Source organism: Abramis brama (assembly GCF_963993115.1).
Source record: "Abramis brama genome assembly, chromosome: 3".
Taxonomy (NCBI): domain Eukaryota; kingdom Metazoa; phylum Chordata; class Actinopteri; order Cypriniformes; family Leuciscidae; genus Abramis; species Abramis brama.
Window position 1 is genome coordinate 25,949,886 of NC_139965.1, and position 15,142 is coordinate 25,965,027.

At 38.3% G+C, this 15,142-nt stretch overlaps 2 protein-coding genes across 10 annotated transcripts in view; one reads left to right on the forward strand and one right to left on the reverse strand.

Moving 5' to 3' along the window:
* The window catches only part of mybpc3 (myosin binding protein C3), a 41,349-nt gene that overhangs the window by 19,019 nt on the left and 7,188 nt on the right, over positions 1-15,142 (forward strand). For 5 of the 9 annotated variants that reach the window (XM_084108876.1, XM_084108875.1, XM_084108881.1 and 2 more), the window contains 12 exons: positions 1,141-1,247; positions 1,347-1,376; positions 1,560-1,699; positions 3,552-3,617; positions 4,333-4,492; positions 4,911-5,015; positions 5,303-5,491; positions 9,299-9,433; positions 10,848-11,015; positions 12,346-12,434; positions 13,012-13,207; positions 13,419-13,558. In XM_084108876.1, the coding sequence (XP_083965002.1) occupies positions 1,141-1,247; positions 1,347-1,376; positions 1,560-1,699; positions 3,552-3,617; positions 4,333-4,492; positions 4,911-5,015; positions 5,303-5,491; positions 9,299-9,433; positions 10,848-11,015; positions 12,346-12,434; positions 13,012-13,207; positions 13,419-13,558 (1,525 nt within the window). The remainder of the gene's footprint in view (positions 1-1,140; positions 1,248-1,346; positions 1,377-1,559; positions 1,700-3,551; positions 3,618-4,332; positions 4,493-4,910; positions 5,016-5,302; positions 5,492-9,298; positions 9,434-10,847; positions 11,016-12,345; positions 12,435-13,011; positions 13,208-13,418; positions 13,559-15,142) is intronic. The other 4 variants (XM_084108879.1, XM_084108878.1, XM_084108882.1 and 1 more) reach the window with 1 other exon arrangement.
* Positions 1,563-7,984, reverse strand: LOC311079447 (uncharacterized protein). The gene is made up of 2 exons (XM_084108885.1): positions 6,038-7,984; positions 1,563-1,673 (listed from the first exon to the last, which is right to left on the reverse strand). Exons 1-2 carry the CDS (start codon positions 6,418-6,420, stop codon positions 1,640-1,642), a joined length of 417 nt encoding a protein of 138 aa, XP_083965011.1. The 5' UTR covers positions 6,421-7,984; the 3' UTR covers positions 1,563-1,639.

The following is a 15,142-nucleotide window of genomic DNA, read 5'->3' on the forward strand; positions in this document are numbered from 1 at the left end:
CTCTGCGCATTTCATGTTTTCATCCCAAACCAATTCAGATATACATAAGCAAATGTCCTTTGCATAGCAGAAGGCTTAATTTCAAGAAATAAAATGTATATTAATTAGATCTATAAATCAATGAAACAATTTAAATAGTATGGCATTATGGTATCAAACTAATAGTAAAACGTTCAGAAAGATTTCCCTTTTATAGCACAAGGCTTTGTTTTTGGAATTAGCATTTTATACATTTTATAATAATTTTAGAACTTAAAATGTGTGCAATACTGTAAATCCATTAAACTACAACACTGTTTGACCTAAAGGTATCAAACCAACTGTAAATTACTCAGAATATTATTTTATACAATATTAAACCCATTTAAGTCTGTTAAAATACCACACCGTTTGACCTAAAGGTATTAAACCAACTGTAAGAAAAAAAAAAGTTATTCCATAGAAATGAGACAGTCTAGTCGGTCTAGTCTCAAGGCACAAATACTATTAAAACTTAATTTTGGAAAAATACTTTGTATTAAAAATCTTTGTATTTACTGGCTTTCTATTAATACAATACAGTGAATGACAGCCATCTGTGGTCTCCCAGTGGCTTACATTATTGGCAGTTTAGTGCTGATTAATTTACGCCAAAACAAAGATAACGTATGCCATCATCTCCAAAAACATTATTTTTGTCTTACATTTCACAATGAACTCAGACAAGCTCAGTGCCGACTCTTTTTTGTGAATTGGGATGTGGAATACACTTGATGCATCCTTCAAAATGAGCTGAATGAAGGATGCGAAACAAAGGCAGCCTTTCAAGGATCCTTCAAACTGAGATGGCCTTCAGCTGTGCTTGATGACATGGCAGCCGAGATATGCAGCCTTCCATTTGAGAAGCAGCCAGAGATTCACATTTTCTGAATCAAAACCGACGAACAAAACAGAAACTACACAAAGCTGTCATTGTCAGAGAAAAGTTAGCATTGTAATGATTGCCAAAGCTAGGGCCCTTTTTAATCAACAGGATTTCAAAAAAATATATTACAGCCTCACTTCACTGTTGCACAACACTGCTGAGATGTTTATATAAAGGTAATTTATATAAAGGTAATTTATAATATATGTAAAGGTAATTTATATATTTGTATTTAGGATTCATAAGCTCACCATTGATGACGTGAAGCCAGAGGATGAGGGTGACTACACCTTCGTACCTGAAGGCTATGCCTTCAATCTCTCTGCCAAGCTCAACTTTTTAGGTAACCTACTTCCTCTTGTTTAATTATTACTGATGAACGTAAGTTTAAACTTTTTTTAATTTCAATTCCATTGTTTAATATTGTGTTTTGTCTTTACAGAGGTCAAGATTGACTTTGTTCCCCGTCAAGGTAAAAAAATGAACATAATCAATAATAATTTATCAATCATGTATTTCTAGGAACGACATTAAATCATAAATGCTCTGTTTGACTTGTGTCATACAGTACATTCTTAAGGTAATGTATGTGCCAAAATACTTCTCTTTTGTTTTAGATTTAAAAAAAAAATACTTCTCTTTTGTTTACTTTAAGATCCTCCCAAGATTCATCTGGACTGCATGGGACGCACCGCTGAATCCACAATCTTGGTTGTGGCTGGAAACAAACTGCGACTAGATGTACCAATTACTGGAGATCCTGCCCCCACTGTGGTTTGGACAAAAAGAGAAAAGGTAAGAGCGATTCATTAAATTTATCCGATCCCTCTCTGAGCAAATAAGTCTGGGCTACATTTCCCAAGTCTAAGTAGATCTTAGAAACAATTGGCAACAATAGTCTGTATGATCTACTTGCTTTTGGGAAATGTAGCCCTGGTCAGTTATGGCAGAATAGCCAAACCTACCCTTACGAAAAAGAAGTATACTTCAAGTTCATTTTATGAAGTATACTTAAGTAATGTTCAAGTATATTTTTAAGTATACTTTATGTAGTAAGTATACTAATATCAATGTGTACTAGTAAACTTGTAAGTGTACTATTTCGAAACTGCTTGGGAGTAAATTGGCCCACTTTTAGTATATAAAAGTATACATTTAAGTGCAACAGTAGTAAACTGTACAGAACTAGGTTTCTCATTTGTAATGCATCTATACTACAAGTAAACTTATAAGTATACTAGTAGTTTACTATTTTAATACAAATAGTACATTTTAGTTTATGAAAGTACACATTGTTCAAATGTAGATATTATTTTTTATTTAGCACTATTTACTTTAATTTTAAAAACATTTTATTAGCTTCATGCATCCTTTTTTATCAACACTTGCATGTCGGTACGTTTCATAAAGAAAAATCTGTGAAATATCAGAGAAAAATCACATTTTTGTCAAAGACTAACGCCTTGATCAGATTAAGAACGATCAAAACACAGATGGAGTAGATCGAGTCCAACATCCCCAAAGCTTCACAGTCGTTTCTCTTCATGTGTTTGACATTTCATTTGGTAATATTAAGCAGTTTTGATTTACAAGCTGTTTAATATTTGATGATCGCCTTATTTTACATTTGCGTGAGCAATCTGCTATCGCTTGTTTCAGCTTCTTCTTCTCCTGTGTTTTGATCCGGAGATTCTTTACTAGAAGATGTGTCATATAGCGCCCCCTACCCTATAACAGTGAAAACATGGATAGCTGGAAAATTCAGTCAATGTTGGGAAAAAGTAGAATTAGAGTAAATTCCTATACACTACCAGTGGACTAGCCTACACAAAAATTCACATACGCAGAATTAGAAACATATCTGCTTTATATAAATATTTGAATAAATATTTTCAAACAATGTAAGTTTCATAAGACTGCAAGATGGCGGCGCAAAGCTACAGTGACGTCATGTGAATCGAATGAATATGAAAAACTGTAAAAAAAAAGTATGTTTAATAGGCTACTCGATCAAAAGAGTTAACACAACCAAGTATACGTTGAATACTAATTATACTTTTAAGTATATCTCAATCAAAAGATTGAGTACAAGTACAGGCCAAATATACTTGGACTTTTCTCTCAGTACAAGTCATACTAGTAGATACACTAGTCATACACTTAAGTGTAATTCTAAGTATATTTCTGAGAAGTACATAAAGTATATTTCTAAGAATATAAAATGTAGACTGAAAGTGTACTTTCTTATTTTTAGTTTAAAAGAAGTATACTAATAGAACACTTGAATAAACTTCTTTTTCGTAAGGGTAGACACCAAACATTTCCTTTAGAATGTTATTTAGTTAGAAAATCATTTTTATTTGAGGACAACTTATGTTTGAATTCATCTGCAGTTTGTGGTGTACTGTAATTCTTTACGATTTGCCATGTTGTTGCAAATGTAACAGGAGATCCAGCATGTGGGCTTCAGAAGCCTTGACAGGTAGGTACTGTAACATCTCCCAACCATAACCAGAAAGTCTTGTTGAGGCTCACTGGGACTGGGAGGTTTGTGCTGAGATGAGAGGTTGACACTTCAGTTTCTCACACTTAACTAAACCCCTGACCTGGTTGCCATGGCTTCACAGCTTCTGCTCTGCTCATGTAGGATAGCTCTAAGGAGGGAGAGTCGCGTCCTGAACCGAGGCACACATGGACAGTGAAGAACGGTGAAGTGAGTTCGGGCCTTAACAATCCTCGACTGCTTGTACAATGTACATTATTCTGTGCCTTATATGCTTCTTGCTTTGGCTATGATGTTGGATGCCTTGTTATTGACCCATGCTGCATGATGATGATGCAGTCTTGATTGATTTAATCCAGGGAGACACTCCATGGGAACTCATGTTCATATATATAGTCGATATTTAATAGTACTTCATTTTTAAGTGTTTAATTTTTTATTATTTAGTGAAGTGTAGTGCAGTTTAGTTCTTTCTTCTCTACTTTAACAGTGGTTTGTCTTTCCCTGGGTACAAAGGAAACAAGCTGCTCTAACATTAACACAAGCATCACTTTGAAACAAAACTCATCATACTTGTGAAATCCCTACACTGCTACAAAGCATCAAGTGTTTCACACACCGCACACTACTCTGTAGAATACTGTGTCTACAAGGTGAGTGCGTCTTTTATGATTTAATGTTCATAAAGTATAAAGTTTGAAAATAATAGGTAAGCACCTTCCATTCATAGGAACTAGAGGGAGGTATTTACCAGGTAATGTATAATATCTGAGTGTTTTGGCAAGTATTATATTTGATCTTTCTCCATTATCTATTCCTGATTGCCTGGTTTTGAAAATTCAGAGTTGAATGTGAGGGCCTGTGACTGATCCAGGTTGAAAACCACTGACCATTTTTTAACAAGTGGTTTTGATTGGTCGATCAGGTGCTGACAGACTCAGATGGGCGTGTCCATGTGGAGAGTACCAAAGGCCATTGCGTCTTTACCATTGAGGGGGCGGAGCGTCAGGACGAGGGCGTGTACTCTGTCATTGTACGCAATCCTGCTGGAGAGGATACAGCTGACATTAATGTCAAAGTTGTTGGTAAGCTTAACCTCATTAGTGTGGGTACGCTTCCCAGCTGTTCTCCAGGAGGCTGAAGTTAGGCCCTAATTTCATTACAGGTCATGTTGCAACACCCTGTTGTACATGAACTCAGAAAGCTCTTTAGATTTCTTAAAAAAGTTCTTGGGTTTTTTCATGGCTTCTGGCACACAGAAGAACTGCACTTTCTTGTCTTTAGATAATAAAAAAAAAAGGCCACAAACTGAACTGTCCAGATCTCTTTTTTTGGATCTAGACGTTTATTATCACTCCAGAAATAGATTGCTTCATGTATTGCCATTATGAGGTTTGCAGTCCATTTTAGAGCAAAATGCCTCTGATGTAACTGTATATTAGCTGTACCGCACTTTGACCCTTATAAAAGAAATGGTCTGACTGCACTTTTAATGTTTTACAGATGTGCCAGATCCACCTGAAGCTCCCAGAATCCTTAGCGTTGGTGAAGATTCTTGTATTGTCCAATGGGATCTCCCACTCTTTGATGGTGGTCAGCCAGTTATAGGTGACTTACCTTACAGTACATGTTACGATACATAGTTAATATTGTATCATCAGTAACTCTTGTTGACATCATTACAAGTTCATAAGAACTATAAATGAGTTTCTCTCAACCACTAACTTAACCACAAACCCCATCTAACTTGAAGTTAAGTGAAGTTATGTAAACCTATACAACCTAGATATTCTGAAAAATGACCTAATTATATGGCCGAAAAGTCTGAAAATCTCCTTTTAAATGTGCACTTTAGGAAAATGCATGACAACAGTGTGTTCTTAATGTCTTCTAAGGTTATGTCCTAGAAAGGAAGAAGAAAAAGAGCTATAGATGGATGAGACTCAATTTTGATCCTTATAAAGAGACAACATATGAAGCCAAGAGAATGATTGAGGGCGTAGCCTACGAGATGCGCATTTATGCAGTAAACGCCATCGGCATGTCACGCCCCAGTGCCGCCTCCCAGCCGTTTGTGCCAGTTGGTGAGTTTCACTGCTTTGATTTATAACTTTACTTATGTATAAGGGACACGTTTGTTTCCCTTGCTGTTCTTTAAACCTCTTCTACCAATATTTAAATGTAATAGGTAGTGGCTGCTGTTCATCTCCAGACATGTAGAATGACTAGACACATCTTGCCATTCATCTAATTGGTCCATTCAACAGGTTGTGTGTTGTTAAACTGGTCAGAAAAAGGTCGTTTCAGTTTAAATTCTGAGTCCATTTTTTTCTCATCTTTCACATAATCTTCTAGTTAGCTGCGTTAAAAGGATTGCTATCTGTGTAGACTGTTGTCTGTTACAAGACAGCTGATTAGGAAACTATTCTTGGCATCCTCCTCTATAAATAATGGCATGTTAAAACTCTGCAAAGCTGTATCTATGGCATTGTCTAAAGAGAGGAGGGGGCAGGACAGTGCACTTCCTTTGTTGCTTGCCCTGTCGCGTCACTGTGGCCAGAGGAGAAGACCACAGCAGGTGTTACAGAGCGGACAGACACTTTTCAGGAGGCTCTCCTTGGAAAACGTACCAGACTGTAGTGATCCAGAGGCAGAATGACCAAACCAATGCTCCCCAAGACTGCGGAGAAGAAGCCAGCCGAGGCACCACCAGCTGAAACACCACCGGCCGATCCGGTGCCCAATGTTCCAGCAGAAACCAAAGAGCCGGAGCCAGAAGCACCTCCTCCAGAAGAACCTGCACAAGAGGGCATTGCTGAAGTACCTCTAGCTGCACAAGAGGGCATTGCTCCTGTACCTCTAGCTGAGGAGGAGGCAGCTCCTGCTCCTCCTGAAGATGGAGCTTCTCCAGCAGAAGCAGCACCAACAGTACAGGAGGCGGTACCATCTGCAGAAGCAGCCCCCCCACCAGAGCCGGAACCAGAGCCTGAACCTGTTGGCAGTAGGCGTCCATTTCTAACAATCTTTTGGGGAGCTTATTAATGCAGGGATTATATCAGTCTCCATGACATCTTTATATCTCTTTTTATGGCTGTTTTGATCCATCATTGTCATTAACTTATGTCCAGAACCATTCACTGATGACAATGCCATAGAGAGGAATTACCTAAAATGGTTTGATAATGCCTGTCCGCATGTAATCACAGGCTATTGTATTTGGCTTGGGCAATGATGTGCTTAAAACTTTTGTTTTGTTGAATTGAGCATGTAGAATTTTAATACGCGAGTGGTTTTTGTGTGAATGGTTGCATGCAAACGTTAGCAAAATTACGTGAGTAAAGAAGGTCCATTGTTAGTGATTAGTGATGTACTGTATGCAGTGTTGTAATGTAACGGAGTACAAATACTTCGTTACTGTACTTAAGTAGAAATTTCACGTATCTGTACTTTACTTCGCTATTTAAATTTATTTCAACTTTCACTTTTACTCCACTACATTTCCTAGATAAAATGTATACTTTTACTCCGATATATTTCCACAAAGCATCTTCGTTACTCGTTACTACAAAATAAAATCAGAAGAAATGTGTGCGACTGCAATAAGGGAGGTTTGGCGAATCACTCCGCACGGCGCGCGCTCTATTTCAGCGTAATGGTTGTTTGTTGCCATGTAATGCCAAAGGAGGAGGAAGCACAACTGAAACCGCCATGGAAGCACAAGCACCTACTGGAGGACCTCCCGTTATCGTAGACGACCACCCTGACACAGAGCTGCCAACTCTCACGCATTCACCGTGAGATACACGCAATTGACACTTTTCACACGCTTTCACGCCACACATCCATTTTCTCACGCACAGAAAAATCGCGAAGCAAAGAGGACACGGAGACCGACAGACTAGACAGAGCAGGTTACTTATGATATAAAAAAATCTCAGCTTTTTATTACGAAATTCAAACAATAAATACCGTTTTGGCGCTTGTAAATGTGTCATGACAGATCACTAGCGCACGTGAACCGATCATCTCTACTAGCTAATAGTAAATAAACACGAATGAACAATGTTAAAAGAAACAGTAGGCTACAACTTACCGAAATGTATCATACATAATATCGATCAGTCAGTGTTTTTCAACCGCGGAAAGGGTCAGTAAAACACCTGGAGAACAATTATGTCACATAACATTTACCTCAGGAAAGCCATTTGATGACCATAATATAGGCTATAGCACGTTAGTTGGCTAGAAAAAAAAGAGCTATAGAGAGTATTTAGCTAAATATGTGTACTATATTACATATTTATTATATTTTTACTTGTATCATTAAATAAAGTTGTTATTATGATAAAAAACGCATTATATTTATATCTGTTAGGGCTCTCTGTATGTTTACAGCATTAGGTGAGATTTTTTTTTCTTGAGAAAAATTAATGCCTATCTTGTGTACCTAATATTTATCCAAATTAGTCAATATTGCATATTGTGATGCAAGATTTTTTTTTTTTACATCCCAACAACTTCCCCACCCACCCCACAATAAAGCCACAATAAAGTTCACAATCAAAGTTCTAACCGTTTGCTTTAAAAAAAAATAATAATAAAATAAAATTACTTTTACTTCTACTTCAATTACTTAAGTACATTAAATATCAGAAAATTACTTTTGATACTTAAGTACAGTATATATCAGATACTTTAAGACTTTTACTTAAGTAATGTTCTAAAAGGTAACTTTCACTTCTACCAAAGTCTTTTTCTAGTATGATACTTGTACTTTTACTCAAGTATTGCTTTCCAGTACTTTATACAACACTGACTGTATGAAGCACAGACCACTTTCAAAGTCACTTCCAAACCAAGCAGTTTTATTTTGGTCAACAGTCAACACATCAGAATTGTGTACACGACCTGAACGCAATGCAAAATCTGCATATGGAAATCTTTCGCCTTGAAGCGAAATTCCCGATAGTGCAAATTCCTATTGCACTATGAAAATTTGCTGAACAATAGTAAATGTAACCACACTTTAAGGCCTGAATAAGTACACCAAACTGAAGCCTCATCTTTTTACTCTATCTATTTAAGTTAAAAATCAGTTGCCGTCCTATTTACAGTGATAAACGGTTGTTTGCATTTCAAGGAAAAGTAACTGCACTCTAGATAACTTGGCTAGATAAGAATAGATGTACTTGGATTTGCTGCAAGTTCCTAGTCTTAAATAAAGTTTGACCTGGGCATGTCATTGCCGCTTAAATATGGCACAAACATTTCAGACTGAAGCTTGCTTGCAAATCACAGTAGAGAGCATGTATATCTTCAGGAGGCCCTTATCACCACTGACCTAGTCAACCTCAGACTCATTCAAGCAATGTTAGTTATTCTTGTCTGTAAGGAAAGGCTTACTGTGAAGTAGAAATGATGAACCTTGCTTCTATTTCTATGGCTGCTTGGCTTGTGACAATGCTATGCTCTTCTCACATTATTCAGTGAGATTTTATTGGAGACCAGGGTGATAAGTCTAGGTAAATCCAGCCATGTAGTAAAAAGTCTTCAGTACTATCTCTGTATTTGATGGCTTAGTAACAGTGCATAAATGTAATACAGAAAATGTGTGCACTCAAAATACATCATACACACAATGGTTTGTAATCAGCTGTCAAAGCTAACATTTAGTACAATATCATTTCAGAATGGCTAGGTGCAAAAATGCAAACCATGGTGGCTAAAGTGATAATGGAAAGAAAAATTATAGTGTCAGTTGAACTTTTCCAACAGTTTCACTATGCATTTACTCCAGCTGCTGATATAAAGCACTTGAACAAAATTTTATACAAGAACATGTTTTCTTTTTAGTGGAACACCATCTCATTCTTAAAACTTCCTGTCTACAGCTCCTACCAGCGAGCCCACTGGCCTGTGTGTTGATGACATCAGTGATACCTCTATTTCGCTGAAATGGAGGGCTCCAGAGAGGATAGGCTCAGCTGAGCTTGAAGGCTATGAGGTTGAGTACTGCAAGGAAGGCTGTAAGTCAAAGTTAAAAGTATAAATATGAGGAAACACAAAAGCCAAATTCCCTTAATCATCCATCACAATGAGTAAAACCAAAGAATATAGTTCTGATGTGCATCAAAAGAATTTTGAGCTTTACGAAATAGAAAGTGGCTGTAAAAAATTAGCTAAAGCATTGAAAATCCCTATTTTGACCATCAGGGCAATAATTAAGAAGTTCCAATCAACTAAGCAGCTTTTTGGCTGCAAACACACTAGATGGGGTTGGTGCAAACTGGGATAAAAAGTTCTCCATGCCCACAGTTAAATATACAGCTGGATCTTTAATGTTGTGGGCCTATTTTTTTGCTGGAGGTCCTGAACATCTTGTTCAGATTCATGGTATCATGGATTCTAGCAAATACCAACAGATAAAAATCAAAACCTGACGGCCTCTGCTAGAAATCTTATAATGGGACGTGGTTGGATCTTCTATCAGGACAAAGATCCAAAACAAACATTAAAATCAACACAAAAATGTGTCACTGAGCACAAAATGAAGCTGCTGCCATGGCCGTCCCAGACCACTGACCTGTACCCTGTAGAAAATGAGTGGGCTGAACTGAAGAGAAGCAGCACAAACATGGAGCTGGGAATCTGAAGGATATGGAGAGATTCTGTATGAGGAATGGTATCTGATCTCTAGGTGTTCTCCAAACTCATAAGGCATTATAGGAGAAAACTCAAGAGCTGTTATCTTGGCAAAAGGAGGTTGCAAAAAGTATTTAATTATCAATGAAAGGTTAGAATTTTGCAATTTTTTTGAATGAAAGATCAAAAGGATAATCAATGGAGTTTTGTTTTATTTTTACAGCCATCTTTGATCATATTTACTAGGGATGCCAATAATTCTGAACACAACTGTACACTACTGTTAAAATGTTTGGGTTCGGTTAGATTTTTTTCTTATGCTCACCAAGGCTGCATTTTTACAGCAAAAATACAGCAAAAACTGTATTCTTACTGTTTTCTATTTTAATATATTTTACAATGTAGTTTATTCCTGTGATGGCAAAGCTGAATTTTCAGCAGCCATTACTCCAGTCTTCAGTGTCTAATATGCTGACTTGGTGCTCAAGAAACATTTAGTCTTGTTATCAATGTTGAAAAACAAGTTTTGGGGATTTGAAATAGAATTTTTTTGTAACTATGAAAAATGTTCCCGACCTCAAACATTTTGAACGGTAGTGTAGCTTCAGCCTAGTGATATTTGTATGAAATGTATCTCCATCAAACCTATTTTACAAATGCTCATGTTACAATGCACTAGCATTTATTTCTTATTTTTAGCAATCCTGGTGTAAAAACATTATTTTCAACAGCATCAAAATGCTTTTTAGAATAAATCCTCAATATTCTGTGTCTGAAAACTTTATTTCATCTCTATAGCTGATGAATGGATCCCTGCATTTTCGGGTCTCACAGATAGGACCTCTGTGATCATCCGTGACCTGCCAACTGGAGAGAAGATGCAGTTCCGTGTGAGGGCGTATAACATGGCAGGCCCAAGCCCTCCAGCCTCACTGCAACAAGCAGTCACCATCCGTGAAATCATGCGTGAGTTAAGACAGAGAGTAATCTTAAAATGTTAGGGAAGCCCATTTAAGGGCAACTTTTTGGATCATTACCCAAGGACAAGTCCGAAACCATGTCTTGAACATTGGAGGGGACCAATTTTTTAGAAAGCATAAAGAAATAGAACAGAACAGTGAAGGAAATTCTAGGTCTAATTCTAGTTGGGAAATAATCATTTTGCATTCGAGTAGTTTGCATCACTGGATGTTACTGTCAGTGGTTTAACATTTCTATCGTAAAAGTTGTATTAAATATTTCGATATTTATATCTCTCACACTCTTTCAAAATTAAACTGACGCTTTGCACTGGAATTCACACTCTGCTTTTGTGAACAGTAAACCCCGCCTACTTTGATTTGATTGGCCATCTCAATCATTTTGACATCAACGAGCGCTATTCAGACCAGACAATTTTTTTTACTTTTAAACCTTTTTATCGTCCTAACAACGTGCATTGCTGCATAATGGAGTGCAGCAGAGCAGTGCAAGAATTTCAAATATTGGGGGGACAATTTGGCCATTTCTAATTATTGGGGGGTGGGAGGGGACTTTCCCCCCCTCAATGTCTTAAAGGGTTAGTTCACCCAAAAATTCTGTCAGTAATTACTCACCCTCATGTTGTTCCAACCCCGTAAGACTTTCGTTCATCTTCGGAACACAATGATATTTTTGATGAAATCTGAGAGCTGGCTCACTCCTTCATAGGCTGCTAGCTAATCGATATCTGCCATCCCAGAAAAGTTAGTAAAGAAATTGTTAAAAGTGACGAGAATACTTTTTGTGAGCAAAAAAACCCCAAAATAATGACTTTATTCAACTATTAATTTTCTTCCGTGTGGGCCTCTGATGCGAGCGCCACGACGCATGCGCGAGATTACTGACAGAATTTTCATTTTTTGGGTGAACTAACCCTTTAAGGTGTGTTTTTCCCTGGGATACAAAACACAATGATTACTTTTTTGCACAGTGTGGACTGCAAGAGTTCAATGTTGATTCAATTCAGTTCAGCAACAGTGTCGATGGGGGAGGGTGCAGTTCTTCTCTGACCTACATATTGGCCTGTTCTCCCCTATATAGATTGTGTTTACAGACATGAAATGTGAGGCCTCTTGCTACAGATGAGTCTACTTGATAATAGACTGAAGCTAAGTTTATACATGGTAATGTTCAGACAAATAAGCTTTATTTTTAAGTGAAGATCCATCTATTACATCTCATTATAGTCTAGTGTTGGGAAGGAAATTAGATGGAAAAGATTAGACAAAGATGAAGACTATTATCTTCATGAATCACTTACATTCTCTTATTGCAGAGCGGCCCAAAATCTGGCTTCCCCGTAACCTTCGTCAAACACTCATCAAGAAAGTAGGAGAAACGATTAACCTGGTAATCCCCTTCCAGGTGAGAAAAGTCATCCTTCAGACTGTGTTTGTAACATGCAAATACCTAACAAAATTATGCCGCAGGACATGTGAATAATTCATTTGAACCTCTTTCAAATGCAAACAATTTAGATTAATTTCTTGGCAGGCATGAGTGCTATGAAAAGATCCAGCAATGTTCTCTATTGCTGTATCCAGCTGCATTATTTGTCACAAAATGAAGCCATTGGCTGTCCTCTTTTGATGCAGACTTTGACCTCCAACAGTTTCCATCAGCCAGAGCTTCAGTGTTCGGCTAGACTGTAACTTGTCCACTTGTTTGTTTACAGAACCCAGTTTGTGAAACATAGATCTTCATCCTCTCACTCTATAAATACACTGTACTCTATGGCTGTAATACAATGAAGGAGGCTGCATACAGATGGCAGTCAATGACACAACGAGGCTGAACAGCAGCTGTAACACCCCTGTAGGGAATTCTAGTGTCTAAAACTTCTCCATCTATCCATTTTTGTCATAACATAAGTACTTTTTATGTTTCTTGTCAGTAATATAGTTAGTGAGATGTCTTGACACATTCTTCACCCACTTTTAAGGGTAAACCACGGCCTCAAGTAACCTGGACAAAAAACAATGAGCCTCTGGACCCTAAGCTGGTCAGCATACGGAACAGCGACACTGATACCATCCTCTTCATCAGGAGATCTGAGAGAAAGGATTCTGGGAAATATGAGGTTCAAGTGCAGATTGAGAATGTGGAGGACAAAGCCAATGTGAATATACAGATTGTTGGTAAGTTACTAGGACACACAGCATACACTGTCAGTTTAACCTGTATTTTTGACCAGATTTGACACAGTTGCCCAAGAATAACTTGTAGTACATACAGTACAATGTTCAGTTTCTGTTCACATAAACAGAATGTGTTTTCTTCTATATAGTACTTGTGTCTTTGTTTGCATCTGTAAACATCAGAACGCATTTCGTTCTCTTCTAATGTCAGACCTGCCAGGCCCACCCCAAAGTTTAAAGGTGATGGATATTTGGGGCTTCAACGTTGCCCTGGAGTGGAAACCACCCAAGGATAATGGCAACTGTGAAATCACAGGCTACACCATCCAGAAGGCTGACAAGAAAACCATGGTAAACCCAAACCTGCAAACTAGGGATTTTGCTGAAATGGAAAATTATTTTATTTTATTTAGAAAATGACTGCCCTACCTCTTCTCTTTGATATGTTCAGAGTTATACATACTGTATGTACTGTTAGAGAGCTCTGCTCCCCTGCTGAGCACTGTTAGTAGTAAAACTCAGACTCAGAGAAAAAATTTGAGAAAAAGAGAGAGTTAGGCTGCGTTCACACTGCAGGGCTTAATGCTCAATTCCGATTTTTTGAAAAAATTAGATTTTTTTGCAAGGCCGTTCACATTTCCAATTAAATGCGACCTTTTGTGATCTCCTGTGTGAACGTGAAATGACCCAGAAGTGACCCGCATGCGCAGAAGAGTACTCAACGGTCAACGACGTCACTAAACTTAGTAGCTAAACTTCAACTAACTGTGATTCTCACACACACACACGAGCGCGCGCAGCGACCGTTACACAAGAGCCAGACAGCAGCCGCTGACCTATCTAATATCAGCACAAATAAGTTAACATAACGTTAGTCATATATAATGATGGTGGCCGTGGGCTTTTATTTATTTTTTTAATTAACGGGCTCGTCGAGGTCGACCCGTTCGGCAGATTTACCTCAGCTCGACGAATATGCAGTCCATTTTCAAACCGACTACTACTTCAACGCAGAATTATGACGTTTTTCGCGTATCAATGACGTGCGGGTCGGATACATGCGAGGATACAAGTCGCATTTCAAAAGATCGGATATGTATCGGATTTGGGACCACATACCCAAGTGGCCTGGGTCGCATTTGAAAAGATCGGATCTGTGTCGTTCAGACTGTCATGAAAAGATCAGATACAGGTCGCATAGGGGCAAAAAAATCGGAATTGGGTCGTTTCAGCCTGCAGTGTGAACGTAGCCTGGGTTCGGAAGCCTCCCCACACTGACAGCCTGCCATTGTCTATCTAAAGCAGCTAAGCTTGTGATCACTGTAATTGAGTAATGTATGTACACTATTCATCAGTGGCACAGCATTACAGGGACGCTCTGAGTTTATGGCCTCTCTTGTGATATACACTTGGCCAGTGGCACTGAATTGAGGGCCAGAGGAACAGCATCCAGAACATCCAGTACCCAAAGCTCCAAAATGACCCCTACCACTCACCACTCCATGGCACCTGTGCCCCCTTCGGTGCAGGCATGCTGTAATCTTAGCCTACGGCCTTGCCCTGCTTTAAGTGCTGTCATTATAGTGCTCTCTTTACCCCTTTGTACTCTTGAGCCACTAAAGTTAGCAGCTAAATAAAAAGCACCCGGTTTGGGTTTCACCTCACATTGTTACTAGAGCCAGTCTATTCCTCTTGCTGTGTTCAGAGCAGCAGGCAGGAAGACAACGAATTATCAGGTTTCACAGGACAATCTCAATCAGAAATCGGAGATGCTCTGCTGCTAAATATAAAAGCTCTTTAGGCTGCAGGCCTTGGGGCACATTCATAGGCAGGCCATTTACCTGCTTCTGCATCTACTGCTCCCACGGACATAGTAATGACACTTCGGCTTAATACATGTGCTAAGCGATCCTACGTTTTCCCCATTGTCTACTT

Bases quoted from the DNA above. Each gene is read 5' to 3' on its own strand.
- LOC311079447 (XM_084108885.1), bottom strand. From the start codon at position 6,420: ATGGACGCCTACTGCCAACAGGTTCAGGCTCTGGTTCCGGCTCTGGTG. The intron at 1,674-6,037 runs GTACGTTTTCCA...TCCAAACCACAG, and splicing joins CTCTGGATCACTACAGTCTG to TGGGGGCAGGATCTCCAGTA.